This window comes from Corvus hawaiiensis, chromosome 26 (assembly GCF_020740725.1).
Source record: "Corvus hawaiiensis isolate bCorHaw1 chromosome 26, bCorHaw1.pri.cur, whole genome shotgun sequence".
Classification (NCBI taxonomy): Eukaryota; Metazoa; Chordata; class Aves; order Passeriformes; family Corvidae; genus Corvus; species Corvus hawaiiensis.
Genome location: NC_063238.1, coordinates 7,867,840 through 7,884,306, shown reverse-complemented (window position 1 = coordinate 7,884,306; position 16,467 = coordinate 7,867,840). Strand labels below are relative to the sequence as shown.

At 38.5% G+C, this 16,467-nt stretch overlaps 1 protein-coding gene across 6 annotated transcripts in view; it reads left to right on the top strand.

Annotated features, from left to right (window-relative positions):
• The first annotated feature begins 5,027 nt into the window (after window positions 1–5,027).
• The window catches only part of ASPH (aspartate beta-hydroxylase), a 114,780-nt gene continuing 103,340 nt past the window's right edge, over window positions 5,028–16,467 (top strand). For 5 of the 6 annotated variants that reach the window (XM_048286273.1, XM_048286278.1, XM_048286275.1 and 2 more), the window contains exon 1: window positions 5,028–5,208. In XM_048286273.1, coding sequence (XP_048142230.1) covers window positions 5,148–5,208 — 61 coding nt within the window. In that variant the 5' untranslated portion in view covers window positions 5,028–5,147. Of the gene's footprint in view, window positions 5,209–5,511; window positions 5,610–16,467 lie in introns of those variants that run through there. The other variant, XM_048286279.1, reaches the window with a different exon arrangement.

The following is a 16,467-nucleotide window of genomic DNA, read 5'->3' as shown; positions in this document are numbered from 1 at the left end:
AATACCTTTCAAGGCTTATTTCTGATGGTCTTCCAAGCATACACATTACAAGTAACTGTTAAAAGTGCACAAATAAATGTTTACTCTTTTCTTCTGGGAATCTCATGCTGTAGGAAACAAATCCACACATTACTGTGCAGGTGCATAGGGACATGACAAAAGGCATCACTTAAATTCCAAATACCTTCACAGTTTATGCAAAATCTAATCACCAGATGAAAATTATTTCTCTGAGAAGTTTTCTTCATTCTCAGCTTTGATTACACTCACAGGGATCAATTTACCTGAATCAGACCCGGCAAAATCTGCAGTAAGACCTCCAGAATCCAAGCAATGCTGTAACAAATCCCAGGCTACTAGGTCACACCACTGATCCAAAGGCCAAATGTTATTTGAGTTACTCCCTGTCAATACAAATCAGCTGAGAGCAAGGAGAGCAAGCTATTGACCTACATTTTACCTTCACAATTTAAAACCAAACTTTATTTCAGCCTTAGCTGTGCCTGAACCAGACATGCTCCACCTGGCTCAAGTTCTTTGTGCTTATATTCTGGATAAGTACATACTTCTGAATGCCTTTCAAACAAATGGCTGTGTTCTATTTGTCAGTATCACCAACTATTTAGAAAATGTTCTAAGTTTTTATAGGAATGCACAAATCTAATAACAGGTGTCTACTGCCATAGAAGTACTGTTAAAATAAATACATTTAAAAAATAAATAAAAGAGAGATTTCATCCTTAAGAGTAACCAGCTCAACTACACCTTACTTTACTGCAGATTCACCTAGCTGTAAGTGGAACACCAACACAGAAAATGAAGTTGTTTATGTTTGGATAACCGAGACACTCTTCACCTTCTCTTGTCTCTCCCTCTTCCCAAAACATCCGATCTGTTTTTCCACAAGTGGTTAGTGAAGTTTGGCTGATAAATGAAAACATCTGGATGTTGATTCTCTGAACTGCCCGTAACCAGAAAGATGATCAGCATTTCAAGTGTCAACTTGATAATCCAGAAAACAAACAGTAAAACCTGTTCATCACCCTCTTTGCTCTATAGTTATCCAATGCACATTTTTAAACACAGCCTGCTGGTGGGAACACCTTTTCCAACTGGCTAGCAAGGTGCATAGTTCACCCACCATGCACGAAAAAAATATTATCTAAGCAATCAAAAACCTTAAAATTCTACATACCTAAGTTTTCAATCGAAAATCTTATACTACCTTGGAGTTTTTAACATAGTATTTTTAATGCCATCCTGAGAATTCTTTCCCTCTTTTCAATGCAATGTATTATGACATAAAATAATTTTTCCTCTCTTGCTGGAGAATGAGCTTTCCCTTAAAAATCAATTGAAGCTCATTTATTTATGAGAAACATATATAATTGAATGGACAGCTGTATGTCACTTAGAATGATCAACATGATTAACAGGGACACCAATAGAATGAGGGTGAACCCCTTAAGCCTTCAATTATCATACTTTTTCATACAAGAAATGTCACGGCCTATTAACAGCACAACAGATGCCTTCATGATAAACTCAGATAAAAACTGTGAATAGAAATAAACTCACTATAGCATTGATTTTGGCACAGGTGCAGGGGGATTTAAAATGGGTTATTCAGCTATGATACAGGAAGTAAAAATTATAGGCCTAATTTAATGGTTCCTTTAAGGAGATGTCACTCATTCATTCATATTAACACTTTTCACTCTGCATCCCATTTCACTGTTATAGACAGGTCATATATCTGCAGTTCTTTTAGAAATTAGGAGATTAGAGGCTGAACCCTCTTCTTGTGTAATTGTTTCATTGCTGCTTCTGCTTATCACCTTGGATGTATTTCTTTCTGTCAAACAGCAGAGTCACTGTGCTTGAATGAATCAGGACAGCAAAACAGCTGTGACTGCACTAATGCAAAGGTATTTATGGAAACAAAATGCACAGTAAAAACATGCATTTATTTTCCAAGCAGGGCTCATTATTGGTGGCATTCTTTTAATAAAATGATTTATGATATGCAGTATAATTTAAACTTAGTTTAGCTGTAGTCTCAACAAGGAGTCAATTAGGACAGTTTGGAGTGAGGGTAAATGTGATTCTTGCCAAGAGAAAGGATTTTTTATTTTCTCTTTTTAAAAGCCTGATACCAGTAGAAAGACTCCAACTGACTGCTGTGCGGTCTGTCTCATAGCCCTTGTCTTTATTTATAACTCCTGTTTTTATGGCTTTTTTTTTTGCCTTTGCCTTACTAACTTGCTCCTTCCTCATTGTTACATTCTTTTTTCTGCCCTGTTTCTCTTCCTCCTACAAACAAAGACAATATTTCTCTTCTTGTGGTTTCCTGCACACCCTTACAATGTACCAAACACTTAGCTCTAAAACAAATGAGCAGATTAAAAAGTGATGAGCCGTTCACATGCACATTCACCTACCCACACTGATGGCTTTTCTCTTTGCCACTTCTCCCAAAAATGACATTTAAAATATTTGCTTCAATTTTCATTACATTTCAGATCAGAAGTGTTTGTCATATCATTTGTAGCAACACTCACCCTGGCAAATTTAAATCAAATTAGGTGTTACTTTCTCTAAAAGAACCGATATCAAGCTGTCCCAAGCTTCTTCAATGGCACATCATGGATCCCATAGCCTGGACGTACATGGTACTCAGGTGATCCCAGTAGGAAAATCAGGCCTGCTGCTTTCTGCAAATTAATCTGAAAGTCTGCTTAGTCCAAAACCACATATCATGATCACATTTTAAGTGCATGATCAGAGATATCAGGCAGAAATAATAAAAAAAAAAGACTCTCTGGTCAGTGGAGGACAATAGCCCCTCTTATCTAACATTCCTCCTCAGTTTACAGTTGTCTGGGGACTGGGAGGAAAAGGTCCTGATGCTATAGGAGATCAACACAAACCTCCAAATGACAAGATCATGCAGAAGGATAGTGATCAGCATGAACATACAATACTGTATGAGCATTTGTACCTCTGGGTGTATATTTAAATCTTGCAAGGGAGACTTCTTGGTCAGAAGTACAAGCAGGTTCTGAGTACACCAATTACAAAATGCTGGCAACTGTGTGCCAAAGTAAACAGAAGTAGGAATTTGACAATCCATTTAAAGCCCAGAAGTTTTTTCACAGTAAAACTTTAGCAATATCCTTCTGAATGTCCTATCCTATCTGCATGTCCAGGGGCTTCAATGTTCTCAGTATCTCTTTTCTTATCAAACTGTCATTTCCAGTAGTTCAGCTTCAGGAAACTGCATCCCACATTAACCACAAACAGCTGTTGTCTCAATTGACAGTAATTGCTACTTTCAAGAATATAGTCACACATCTATTTTTTACTAATTATTGTATTTTCAGTAATCCCAGTACCAGATTTTTTTTTTTTCTTTTCCTTTCAGGCAGCAACACCTTAGGACAGTTCACTCCTTGCATTGTACTTCCCAATTTGCTGAAATGTTAGTAATTCATCCTGTTAGCTTTTTTCTGATAAATTCTACACAGTCATGAGTACATCTACTCCTCCCTAACAGCTTTTAAACTTGTCCAGCAGCTTTAGCCTCACCAAGTAAAAGGGAAGCATCTCAAAAAATATTAAGTACTTACACATCATGTGAAAATAAGACTGGTAGAGTGCCATAACCAAGCAAAAAGTTCAGATACTCAACTGTACTTGATACCAATTAACTCACATGAGAGATACCAAGAAGTAGGGTTCATTGGTTTTGATGTTCCCAAAACTTGTTGCTTTTACTTCTACTGTCTGAAGTGGTATCAGTGTGCGCACACTGATATCCCATTACTTGACTAAGCATCTAAGTGCAAATCCCATTAAAAAATACTGATTAATGCTCTCCAGTAAATTACTGTTTCTGGTTAGCTTCATGGCATTACTATTCAAAACACAGTGCTGACCTTCGATTTGAGAAAAGGCTTCCTTCTCCACACATCCACTTGCAAAGGCTCTAACTTTCAAAATTGTTTGTTTTGACCTGAAACACTGTATTTATGGTCAGGACTCAAAGCTGGGTTTTGCTTTATTCTTTCAGACTTTGTGTTACACCAAACTGGTATTTAAACCAGTCTCAAACGGAATCATCAGTACCAAAAGGCATCCTGAACCCCTGCAAAAAAAGAGGCTTATTTTGTCACAGGCAATTAAAAGTATTTTTAAAGCCTCAAAAAAGCCTTGTTGGGGAACTTATTGTCTGATACGACAAACTTCAAACTCTTTCACTCTGCTGATTGCAAAGGCGCTCTCTTCGGTTTGACAAGCTGTTCCATAGAATCAGTCACAGAATGGGTCAGGTTGGAAGGGACCACAGTGGGTCATCTGGTCCAACCTCCTGCTCAAGCAGGGTCCTCCTACAGCACATGGCACAGGATTGTGTCTGGACGGTTCTGGAATATTTCCAGTGAGGGAGACTCCACAACCTCTCCGGGCAATATCTTCCAGTCCTCAGTCACCCACACAATAAAGAAGCTCTACCTCACGTTCAGGTAGAACTTTCTGTGCATCAGTTTCTGCCCGTTGCTTCTTGTCTTACTGTTTGGCATCATCGAAAAGAGCCTGGCTCCATCCTCTCGGCCGTTAGGTATTTATACACATCGATGATGTTTCCCACAGTCTGGGGGCTTAACCGGATGAGGAGCGCGGTTTAAGACACAGGACGGGATGCTTTAGGCGGTGTCGCCATATAAATGCCGCCCTGCCGCCCACCCCGCTCTGCCTCGCCGACCGCCCCAGCCTCTCCTCCCTCAGCGGCGGGCTCGACCCCGCTCCCCCGCGGCGCGCGCGCGGCCGAACCCTCGCGAGAGGCCGCGGCTCGCGCCCGCGTTTGCCACGTTCAAACGGGCCGGCGGCGGCGGGGGAGCGCGGCGGGCGCGCGCAACCGCTGGGCCGCCGCCCCGCCCCCTCGCTGCGCCGCCGCCAATCAGAGACGAGGGGCGTCACGCCTCCCTGGCGCGATTGGCTGGCGGCGGGCGCGGGGCGGGGCCGCGGAGCGCTCGGGGTCGCGCTGCCGTGGCCTCAGCGCGTTCCTGTCGCAGGCAGGGCTCGGGCGGCGGCGGCGGCTCCCGACGCGCTCCCGCTCCGCCCCCCTGCGCTGCCCGACGGGAGGTGCGATGGCTTCCCGCAAGAGCTCCAGGGCCGCCGGCGGCAGCCCCAGCCCTGGCTCCAAGAGAGGTGAGCAGTGCAGCTGCTGCGAGAGCGAAGCAGTAGCTCTGCGGAGAAGGGGCGGGGGCTCCAGCGGCGGCCGGAGCCGGGGGAAGGGAAGGGGCAATGTCGCCCCTGCCCGCGATGCGGGGCAGCCGGCGGGCGAAGCGCTGGGATGCTGCGCCTTCTCCCCGCCTCTCCCGCCCTTCACTTCCCTCCCGCCGGCCCCCTCTGTTTCCTCCCGCGCTGCGGGAGCTGGGGACGGGGACACAGGGATAGATGGCCGTGATGTGTCCCTCGCGTTTCCGCCGTTCCCTGTCCAGGGAGTTCATGTGGAGGGGAAAGTTGTCGGGCCTGGGTGGCGGGGACGCCCTTCGAAGGCTCCCTAGAAGGAATGAGATGAACGCCGCGCCGGGCAGGCCTCAGCATCTGTGAGTATCCCTGAGACCACTTCCTCCGGGAGATGGGGGTAGAACCGGGATGCCCCAATCTCAAGTCTTTGTTATTCTCGTATCCACACTTGGATGTGGACTATCTCCTTAGACTGACCTGGTTAGGTCAAAATTATTAAATCAGTTGTAGATGGAGCACCTAAGCTGATGGTTTCTGTAGCTATCGAGGCAAGGAGGAAGAATCCATAAAAACGGAAGCAGGAGGATTTTTGGGGCAGTGATCCCCACACCTCCCACCCCGCCAGTAAAGAACCCCTCACCAAATCTGACTGTTCACAGACCACTGTGTGTGGACAGTTTATGTAGGGAAAGTTTTATGTGCATTGGCATTTCTCAGCATAGCAGTAGACGCCTGAAAGAGGGAAAAAACTGTCTGTACTTCTGGAGTCACTATGCAGCCATGTACACTGTACTGGAGAAAGGAGGTGTTTTTATCACACACTGAGCGTTTCCACGTCGTAGCTTCTTTGGATTTGAGCTTGGTGTGCATAGAGCTCCAGTGGTAAAATGTGGTGATGACACAGAAATAATATCTGTTGTCCCTCTTTGAATTTAGCAATAATAGTGAGAACAGTGTTCATTAAAGGATGAACCATACAGGATTAGTTTACCTATCACATGATGAATTAAGAGGGAAAGATTTCAAATATTCTTAAGCTTAAAAGAGTTTAGAGATAATATTGCTATCTTTGTAGAAGTGTTTTTTTTTAATTTTAATTCCTTTTTTCAATTGCTGACCTCTGCTATGCAGTTTATGTTAATTACGGTTTTTGCTTGGACTGGAGGTGCTGTGATGATCACCCAGTATTAAGCATGCTGAATACAGATTTTCAATTTTAATGCCTTAAAAACATACATCCCTGTTGTAATTTTGAATACTGAATATGGTAGTTAATATTTTAAACATCACTTTAAACGTTTGTCAATGGCTGAAAAACAAATTTATCGGTAAACTGAATCTCTGACTGAATAAAAAAAGCATTCCATGGGTTTTTATTTGTAGTCTGAGTAAAATTTTCTCTCTTTATATTAAAAGATGTCTTTGAGGGGATGAAGCAGTATGGGCAATGTATTAGGCACTCTACTAACATGTAACCTCTTAAATTTGTTAGTATATGACACTCCTAATTAGAATCCCTTGGACAGCCATAGGAATTACAGCATGAAGCTGATGCTGTTTTCATAATTGCAGCTGCAGAAAGAGGTAAGGGATGGTAACTCCTGTGTGAATAAAGGAACAGCTGGAGCAGCGGAGCCCTCACAACAGCAAGCTTTCTGCAGTCAAGGGATGTGAAAATGAGATGAGGAAATGGTTTTGAGATGGCAAGTAATTGAGACTGGGAAGTATGAAAACCTCAAGTCTGAGGCAGTTTTTGCTTGATAGAAGTATTCACTTTCGCAGCAGTTCTTGAGAGAGGATGTGGCTTCTTGCCAAGGCCTTGCTCACAGCTCTCAAACCACTGAGGCTAACAGCTTATTTCAAAATCTGTGCACTCAAGACAATGCCAGCATCTGAATGTAGTAATCTGCTTTTAGGTTTCTGCATCAGAAAATATTTACAGTAATCTACAAATAGATTAAGTCCAAAATAGTTCTAACTATAGTTTATGTAGGTGTTTTCAGGTACATTGTAATGTCAGAAGTGGAACTAAATATCTTTTAGAAATAGAACTCTAACTTTTACTTTCAGAAGTCATATACTAGAAACTGCCGAATCAGTCCTAATTAAAAAAAAAATCTTTATTTGAGCTTTGTAGTGCTACTCATTCTTTGAAAATTACATTTGCAGAATTTTATGACTATACCATTGATTTTATTTAGAGTACAGAAGTGAAAACCAGGGAAAAATTTGAAAGTTTGGGGATACTTAGAGAGGGAAACATGGGTTTGTTATTATCCTTACTGGAAAGTTTGGCTGCTTGTTACTAGCCTGCAGAACCCATTGTAAAGACGTGGCCTCTCAAAAAGAAGAATATCAGTTTTAAACACTAGATGAAGTAATAGATAGTTGCTCCATTGTTAGTTGAAGCATCATTAGATGAGGGACAGTTTTGTTACAGAAACAAATGCATAACACCTGGTCATGAATCAACTCCCTCAAATTTCATGAGATGTGAAATGTGGAAATGTCTTGGGCATTGGCAGGTGCCTGTGGAGGAGCCTTCCAGCAAGACTGAGGATCAGCAGCCCAGCTACTTTTCAAATACAGATGGCTGAAAAAATATGGATGACTTTGTAAGATATGCTTACCTATAGAAGTCCAGATTATAAGTCAACTATCATTAGGTTGCTGTGTGGGTGTATTGTGTCTTACAGTATGTAAGTGAGGACTTACTTAAACATAATTCTTATTGAAGATAAGTTGTGCAATAATTGTTTTCTTTGCATTTCTGATGGTAGGTGGGAGAGGAATTCTCCGTTAAGCTAGGCACCATACACACCACACATTTCCAATGCAAGGCATCATCTCTATCTACAGACAACTGTAATTTATATTTAAAAACCCATAGACCTACCTCAGCTAGTTCTGAGGCTGTGTTGACTTCAGTCTCCAGGATATCAAAGAACTCTACTGTTGCTTTGATAAATTTTCTTTAATCTCTGGAATAACGATTAAGAATCTTTTGACATCCCCTACTTTTCTCTACAAGATCCGAGGAGATGTTAGTTTTCTCATTTTGCTGTTTTAACCATGTGGTTTCCTTACATGTGCAAATGTATTGCAAAGTTTTTAACTCCTTTTACTCATCCTCTGGACCCTCTAGTGCCCCTTACTGTAATTCTTTGATTAATTTTTGGCATTTCAACTTCCTTCAAGTTTGTTTGGGGCTTTTTTTGGTATGCATTCAAGGTGACCTGATGTACTTATCCAAATGCAATTTTGTGCTATCATTACAAATGGTTTAGTTAACTGTATCACTTCTAGAAGTTGTGCCTGTTAATTTGCAAGAACGTCTACTTTTTATCTCATCTCCATTTTAAAGGCTACTTTGGAGTGTGCTTTTATCTGGATGAGGCTCTCCATTAGCTTTTTAATTTACCTAAAGAGCAGGGAAAATTCATCAACTAAACAGGTCACATTTTGCTGCTGAAGTTATTTCGTTGGGAGCATTGAACTTCACATCAGTGCTTCTAATGCTTGAAGTGGGATTGCCCATCCATTCTGGGGTGTCTCTCAGCTACACATTTGTGCTATGGTATAACATCTCATTTTTTTACACCATGGATTCTGTTTAAATACGATATCTACCTAAAAATTTGGTCTCTGTAACTTCTGACCTCAACTACTGTCCAGTGTGCTTGTTTATGATCTTTACAGTTGTGTAGTCATCTGATTTCTTGTATTACAATCTATCAATTATTTCCTTCTTCATGTTAGTTGAAACCCTTAGGAAGAAGGGTGTTAAGGTGTTGGAGGTCATAAGTGAGATGTAAATTCGGGATGCTGTGTGGGGCTTAAAAAATGTTTTGACTTGTCAAACTGTTCGTTGAGCAAAAGTGACCAAAGTCCAAGTGTTTGCTGAACCAAAAAGAATTCTCATGATTCAATTAGCATGCTGCTCCGTGCTTTGTTTTGGCTTTTGAAACTCAGTGTCAAAGTGTTTTCTTGTAACATTATTGGTCTTCAGAAATATACAATGAATTGTTATTACTATGTTAGAGTTTCTGTATGTCTATTGTAGACAAATGAGAAATACTTTGTGTCTTACTGGTGGAAACTTTGTATACTGTTTAAGAAATTCTGCAGTGATTTCTTCTGGAAGTTTGTCCTATTGCCTAGTTTAGTTGCTCACAACTAGTTGAAGGTCTTGTATTTTTACCATTAATGCCAGATGCTAATACAAATAGCAAAATCATGAAAATGTCAACAGCCACCTCCTTGTAATTCATCTGTCTGCCTTGGGTCTTATTCAGGGTGGCTTTTCTGGAAAACATTTTAATATCTTGTAAAATAATCTGCCAAATTAAAAAATTTTAGCAATAGTAATGGTTCAAACATCTGTAATTTGCATGGTATGTTGCAGCAGTGCCACTGGTGAAATTATTACATTTGCTGATTCTCCTTCCTTCTTCTCTTTTTTTTTTTCTTCTATTTTTTAAATGTCCTGTACAAAACTGGAGACAGTAACTCTTCAAACAAGCCAATTTGCTTATATCTGATTAAATGAAAGTGATATAAAAACCATGCTTAAAATGGTTAACACAGGTATTCATCATCTTATTGAGCAGATTTGCATTGAAACACTGAATCCTCGATACACTCTTGATTCATTTGTCTGATACTAGAGTCAAGTGAGCTCTAGAAAGACAACACTTCAGGTTTATTGAATGAAACTTTCTCTACACTGCACATTAACTGTGGAAAGGTGCAGTAGCTGATTGCCGAGGTTACTCTGGAAGTAGAAACAATCTATTTGAACACAGTACATGCTTTTATGCTTTTTTGTTTTTCCCTTGTTGCCTGGTGTTTGTATATCCTTTGCTTTTTCTCAAGGATGTATTATTTTGGGTTTTAGGATTGATGCTTAAGTGTAGCAGGATGGACATAAATGCAAAGAGCCTGATACTTTCCTCTCTATTGCTTTTCTCCTGAAGAATTCTGAAGCACTGAGAGATTCCTCTCCAAACTTCCAGAGATGCTAACACTTGATAAAGACATCAGAGTTCTCATGCCCCTTTTGATCTAGCCTGGGCTGACATCTTGGGTCTGCTCTGTCTTTTCTAATGGATCTTACATGGGTGCAGGAAGCCATTGTGGGCTAAAAGAAATTATTCACAGTGCTTCAAATATGGAGGGAAGTTGCACTTCATGTCTGTAAGGATTTTTAATATATTTTCTGAGCATTTTGTTAAGTGTTTAAATTGCAACTTTTTCAATAGCCTTTTGAGGATAGGGCTTGTTTAAAATGCTAGGTGAAAAACCTAAACTATCTCTAGTATCAGGGAGACAGGAAGCTGGAGTATGTTTTCTCACTTTTGGCAATTACTCAGAGAATGCAGGCAAAGATTCCCCATCAGAGGACATAGCTACTCAGTGTTCAGACACCAAGGATGTACATCATGTTGGGGGATTAAGAAGTTAAATTTTTTTTACCAGTTTAATACTACAGGTCTGCAGTCAGCTTAATCTAGTTTGAGGCTGCTCTGCAGTCTTCCTCTTTTCAATACCGCTTCTCTGTACCTGAGTTATTGACTGTGCAGGTGCAAGATGAATCACACAGGGAACTGATAAGCAGAAATCTGATTTTTTAATTTCCCCCCCCTCCCTGCTAGACTGTCTCAATGCACAGCTTTATGGAAGGTCATTTGGGGAGGAGGGAAGAGTTGACAATGAGTGGGTGGGCATTAGGAGAGTGTGAGGTTAATCTAGAGTTTTAGGTTTGATCATATAGTCATGGAGCCATGGTGCGAACACAAAAAGTTGACTGGTTTGGTTGGCTATGCTAGTATAATAGCTGGATATATAAGGGCTTCCGTAATGATAGCAAAATTTACTAGCAGTAGAAGGCCTATATGTCAAGATTATTTCTAATTACAGAGTGCATAAAGAGGTGACATTTCAATAATGCTGTCTCTTTAAAGTGAAAACCCCTTGGCCGATCACCTGTATGAGACAAAAAAGGGTTCATTTTCAGCTGGAATCACTTTGAAACATGTAATAAGAGTTCCTGTGCTAATTCTTATGTTGAATTCTTCATTTTAGAGAACTTGAGCAATGAAGTTCTGGTTTGCCCCAAGCAGTTCTTTCCTGACGAAGATCACAATCTGGTAATCTGTGTGATAGCCTGCAGCAATCTTTTTCCTAACTGCATCTGTGGGATAGCTCTTTGCATGGAAAAGTTTTGAGCTATGCTTTGAAGTGGAAATCATAATATTATGTGTCTTTAAACATGTTGGAAATGAGTTATGTAGATAACTATGGACTGAGTTTGAACATACTGCAGTACGTGTGGTTCAACTTCGTTAGAGCTTCAAAGATTAAACAAATTTTAGTTTTCTTTATATGGAGTTGCACTCTTACTCTGCATGTACTTAACCTGATGCAACAAATGCTACCAAGTTGTTTGTTTGAAACCTTTCTTTACAAAACATCTAATAGCTGGGGGGGGTTTAACTATTCAGTAGTGGTTTTCTGGTTTTGCAGTTTTATTTCCTGAGGTTCTGTTTGTTAATTGACAGTTAATTACTAATGCAACATGCCTCACTTTTTAAATTTAAAAATTCTTAAAGTTCACATAGCAGGTTGTAACTGTAGTCCTATTTCTTTCCATAGTAGCGAGAAGACACAGATACATCTTTTGAAGCCAGAAGTTTCTGTAAACAGCAATTTCTCTGCAACTGAGATCTCCTAAAAACATATTTTAGTAATGTATGAGACACCTAAATCCTCTTTTGTACTCTGTTGCAGGTGCATCGCACCCTTGTGGACAAACACCTAATTAAATTGGCTTAGTATCAGACTTGAAACTCTGATAAGTTTTAGGCATTTTAGTCATTTTAATATGATCTTTTTTTTCAATGAGCAGAAACTTGTGAAAAGCAGAGTTGTAGGTGCTTGCATGGCAGCTGGAGTTTTTCTATTTGAACTGCCTCAAAGCATGAGAAAAATTTAAAGTAAACCAACCATAGTCTCTTTTCTTTATTTTCTGGCTTAATTAGGACTTGTTGCTAAAACAAATTGATGTGACCCACATTACAGGATTGGAAAATGGAACAAGGGAAAAATACCCTTAAATTAATGCCAGCATATTATGTACGGAGATGAGGATTTTCAACCTTATGTAATAGAATCTTTTTTAAAGGTCACCACCAGCAAAATTTGCATGTTCTAGGCCCAAGTATTTCTTGTATTTCCTCTCCACATTTACCTTCCCTGAACTCTGTTCCGTCCTAAATACAACCGACCATTTAATTAACCTAGTAATTATGTAGGACTGTTGGCTGCATTAAATCATTCAAATGCAAGATAGGTAGATTGTATAATTTTAGATTTTATTTCCAGATGTTCTGTGGGAGAGAGCTGGTTAATCAAAATAGCAGCCATTAAAAATCTTTAAGCAATTTGTACAGTTAAAATCAGTATTTTGTCTACTCATTGGTGTTACAGAGATACTGTTCTTATAGCAGGAGGCAAACTAAAATTTCTTTTTAGGCATGTGGTCTTAACCTTGAACTTCTTGTCTTGATGTTTGACTCAAGTAAGTTTACAAGAGGCACGTTCTACATTCAGTTTTGGACTTTAATTCTATTTTGTGCTTATATATACATAAAAACAAAACTAGAGAAAATTGACTGAAGTGTTTGGGAAAAAATGTGTACTTTTCTGTACAAATCTATTTAGATTAGGTAAATGTATTAAAAAATATTTTTGTTCTGTCTTTACAGGACTACAGGTTTTTTTTTTTTTTCCTCCGGTGCTAACTATTTAAGCCTGTTATTGTACTATCTTTAAGTTTGTGGGGAAAAGGTTTAAAAGAAAAAAAGTAATCCAAAGTATTTAGATAGTGATAAATGCATTAAATATTGCTTAAAATATATTCCTGTTGAAAGCATTCATTATAAAACTCTTTGAAGTTGTAAGCAATGTAGTTTTTAGTCATTTAAGCTGTGTGCACATCTGTATGTATTTCTTACTTGTAATAAATCCTGCTTGAGGAACTACCCAAAAGATAGTCATCCAAACAGCCAAAAATTGAATAAAAAGCCAAAACATGGCTTGGACAAAATTTGGCTAGGTTTTGGAAGTGATCATCTTTCTATCACATTTAGAAAAGAAGCAGGTACAGATTCAGGATTTTCTCTCATGAATTTACATCTCTGTATTCCTTTCTCCTTCTCTGACTTCAGTAGTTATGCTTGGACAAATAAGACTTGAGAAGAAAGTTGTTAACAGCAGCAGCTCTTAAGGGGCAAACAGCTGGTGTCTCCAAACCTCATGGAGAAGTGTGGAGCCACCACTGCAAATAGAGCCCACTGCTGTGTTGTATTTAGATCAAGTGCTTTTGACAAGTCTCTTGAAACTGTGCAACCTCCTAGGACAGACTTTCTCACTAAATTTCTCCTTTTCTTTCATTTGTGACTGTTTTTCTCTTAGAGACAAATCCTTAGGTTTTTTAAAAAAACCCAAACAACCAACACCCCTGAAGCTAGTCATTATTGGAATGGGTTTTCTGAGTGGATTTCTTGGGAATAAATTTTATTATTTTTGTTGTGTATATATGTCTTAGAAGAATCATGCAAATGGAAAGCAATAGGATTTATTTATGGTAAGAAAAAATGTAACTGCTGAAGAATAATAAATAAATAAATGTAAAAAACCCCAGCCTGGAAATAATGCTTAACGTCAATCAGACAGATTATAATCTTATTCTTGTTTTGGATTTTTTTTTTCTGAAGAATAATTAATTCTGACTTAGTAATACATCACCTTAGCTTGCAACTAAAAAACTCTTCTAAATATTGTGGTGTTCCCTGTGAGTCAGAAAGCTATCTCTAGGCTTAAAAGTACTTTGAAATGTAGCAGCTTATATTCAGAAATTGGGTTATTGACTATCTCTTTATAAACTGAATATAAGCCAGGTAAAAACCTATATGTATTTATTTTACTTGAAGCATATTTTCAGATAATAGGATCGGAAATTTGAGTCTTGGGGAACTAAAATGGTTTTGTTCTTATACCTTTGGGTATACTTAGAAATGTCTTTTAGACCTATAAAGAAGTTCAAACAGTGTTCCCTAGAGAAGAGAACTAAGTCTGACCTTTCGCATCCTTACTAAGTGAGGACTTGGAGGAGATGTTTCAATGGAATCACTTCATCTCATGAGGGGAGGAGCTTCCTTTCACTAGGGAAGTTCAGCGGGGTGCTTATGATCCTAGCGGTTTTCTACATATTTTGTGATGCATCCCTTTTTTTGCCATTTATTTGTTTTTTCCCCTCCAGCTGGCCGTTCCCAGCATCTCCATGATCAGCCTGCTTAGTCATCTAATCCTGAACTTACAACTTTGCTCTTGCTTTCAGTATTTATGTTCTTTGATTGTATGTATAGTAGGATATTTTACTGTGAGAAATCTTGTAGGGATTGAAAATTAGGGACCATAAAGGTTTATGTTTGGATTGATTATATGTGAAATAAGGAAAAGTTCCTCAAATACTAATGTAAAAATCTGGTAAGTGTCAGCAGGAGAGCCAAAATTGCATTTCTGTTAGTTAATTTTTATTTCAAATTTATGTTTTGGTCTTTGTGTTTCCTTTGAAGTTAGTGCTTTTTCTGTTCCATCAGTTTCCCTGTTCCTAATCAGTAAGTTTCTGATATAGGTTATTAAAGTCATTTGATAGCTTGCAGAGGTATCTTTATAACCATATAGACTAGATTATACAAAGTTTAGACTGGAGATCTAGTTTTTAATGAGAGAATAGTAATTAAAAAAGCTATTTTTCCCACCTCCTAATTTCTGTTAAGGATGTAGTGCTGAAGAAAGTTTCCTAGAAACTAAAAGGAGGAATCAATTTTGTATTGCAAAGAATTTTTATTGAATTTATTGAAAGTAAAACTTTACGTTAAACTTTAGATCTTACCTCTAAAGACTCTGCTGCTATGATTGCTTGTAAACAAACTAAAATTTCTGAGTATTGATATTTTTGAAAATTTAAGATTGGAATATTTCATGAACGATATTTTAAGTATTTTAGTAAAAATCTCTGTTCCATCTGTAAAGTAAACACAGAAAATAGTAACCCTGTCTCACTTTAAAAAATAAAATAGAGTTCATAAAAGCACAATTTTGTCCATTGAAAGTGTATTATTCTACTCCTGATGTAGAATAACACTGAATAAAAATAGAAGATGAAAATTTTTATTTCAGGATAGCACTTGGAGTCATGATGGTTTAGGGACTTCTTAAAATGCAACAATTCAATATGTGCTTATTGAGTCAATTATAAAATACATATTACAAAAAGTGTGTGTGTGTATACACTTACATGACCTGTCTCTCAGTAGTGAGAGAGTGAAAAAAAGCTTGTATTTTAATAGAAAGGGGGAAATAGTATCAACAGAGAAGGCTGTGAATTTCCTGAGACACTTAAGCAAAATACTTGTTACTGACCCAACTCAAAAAACCCTCTGTGTAAAACCAGTTTAAAATAGTTACCTGCAGTTCTATTACTGGAAATGGCTTGCAACACTTGCTTTATCATTAATTATATTGGACAAGATAATTTAGCAAAAATGTCAAGCAGTAGTAGACCATGCTCATAAAACAGAGGTTGCTTTCTGTCTTTGCACTGCTACTAGTTCTGCTCTACTGGTGATAACATGGTTCTTTTGTACCTTATTTTAGCTTTTTAGTTCTCTCCCATATCTGCATTTTATCACACTGCATTTCCTTCTTAAAACAGCTTGTTCTGAAGTCTCCCTGTAATCTAGCTAATTGATAGTTTTTACTTCTGAAATGTGATTTTTAGTTGTTTCTTTGAGGTTAGTGTTTTATTGCTTTTCCTTTTAATGTGTCTTTTTAATTTCTAGTAAGTGCCTGCTTGTGTGCACCCTTATCTTCAAGTGATAAACTATAATTTCTTCCATATTACTTCCTAATCACCTTTGTGGGAAATAATTATACACATTACAAAAGCTTAGCTTGATGATTTGAAGCCTGACATTTTATGTTCATAATTGGCTATTTTTTCCCCTCTAGGCTTCTTTGCTTGCACTTTGGTGGTGAGCTAGAGATTTAACTAATGCTGCTAGTCTTAATTGTCAATTATGCTTCTGTAAAATTAATTAAAGTACATGGGCTGCATAGTTGTAGCACAACTAACTTGAAAATAGTTTTAAA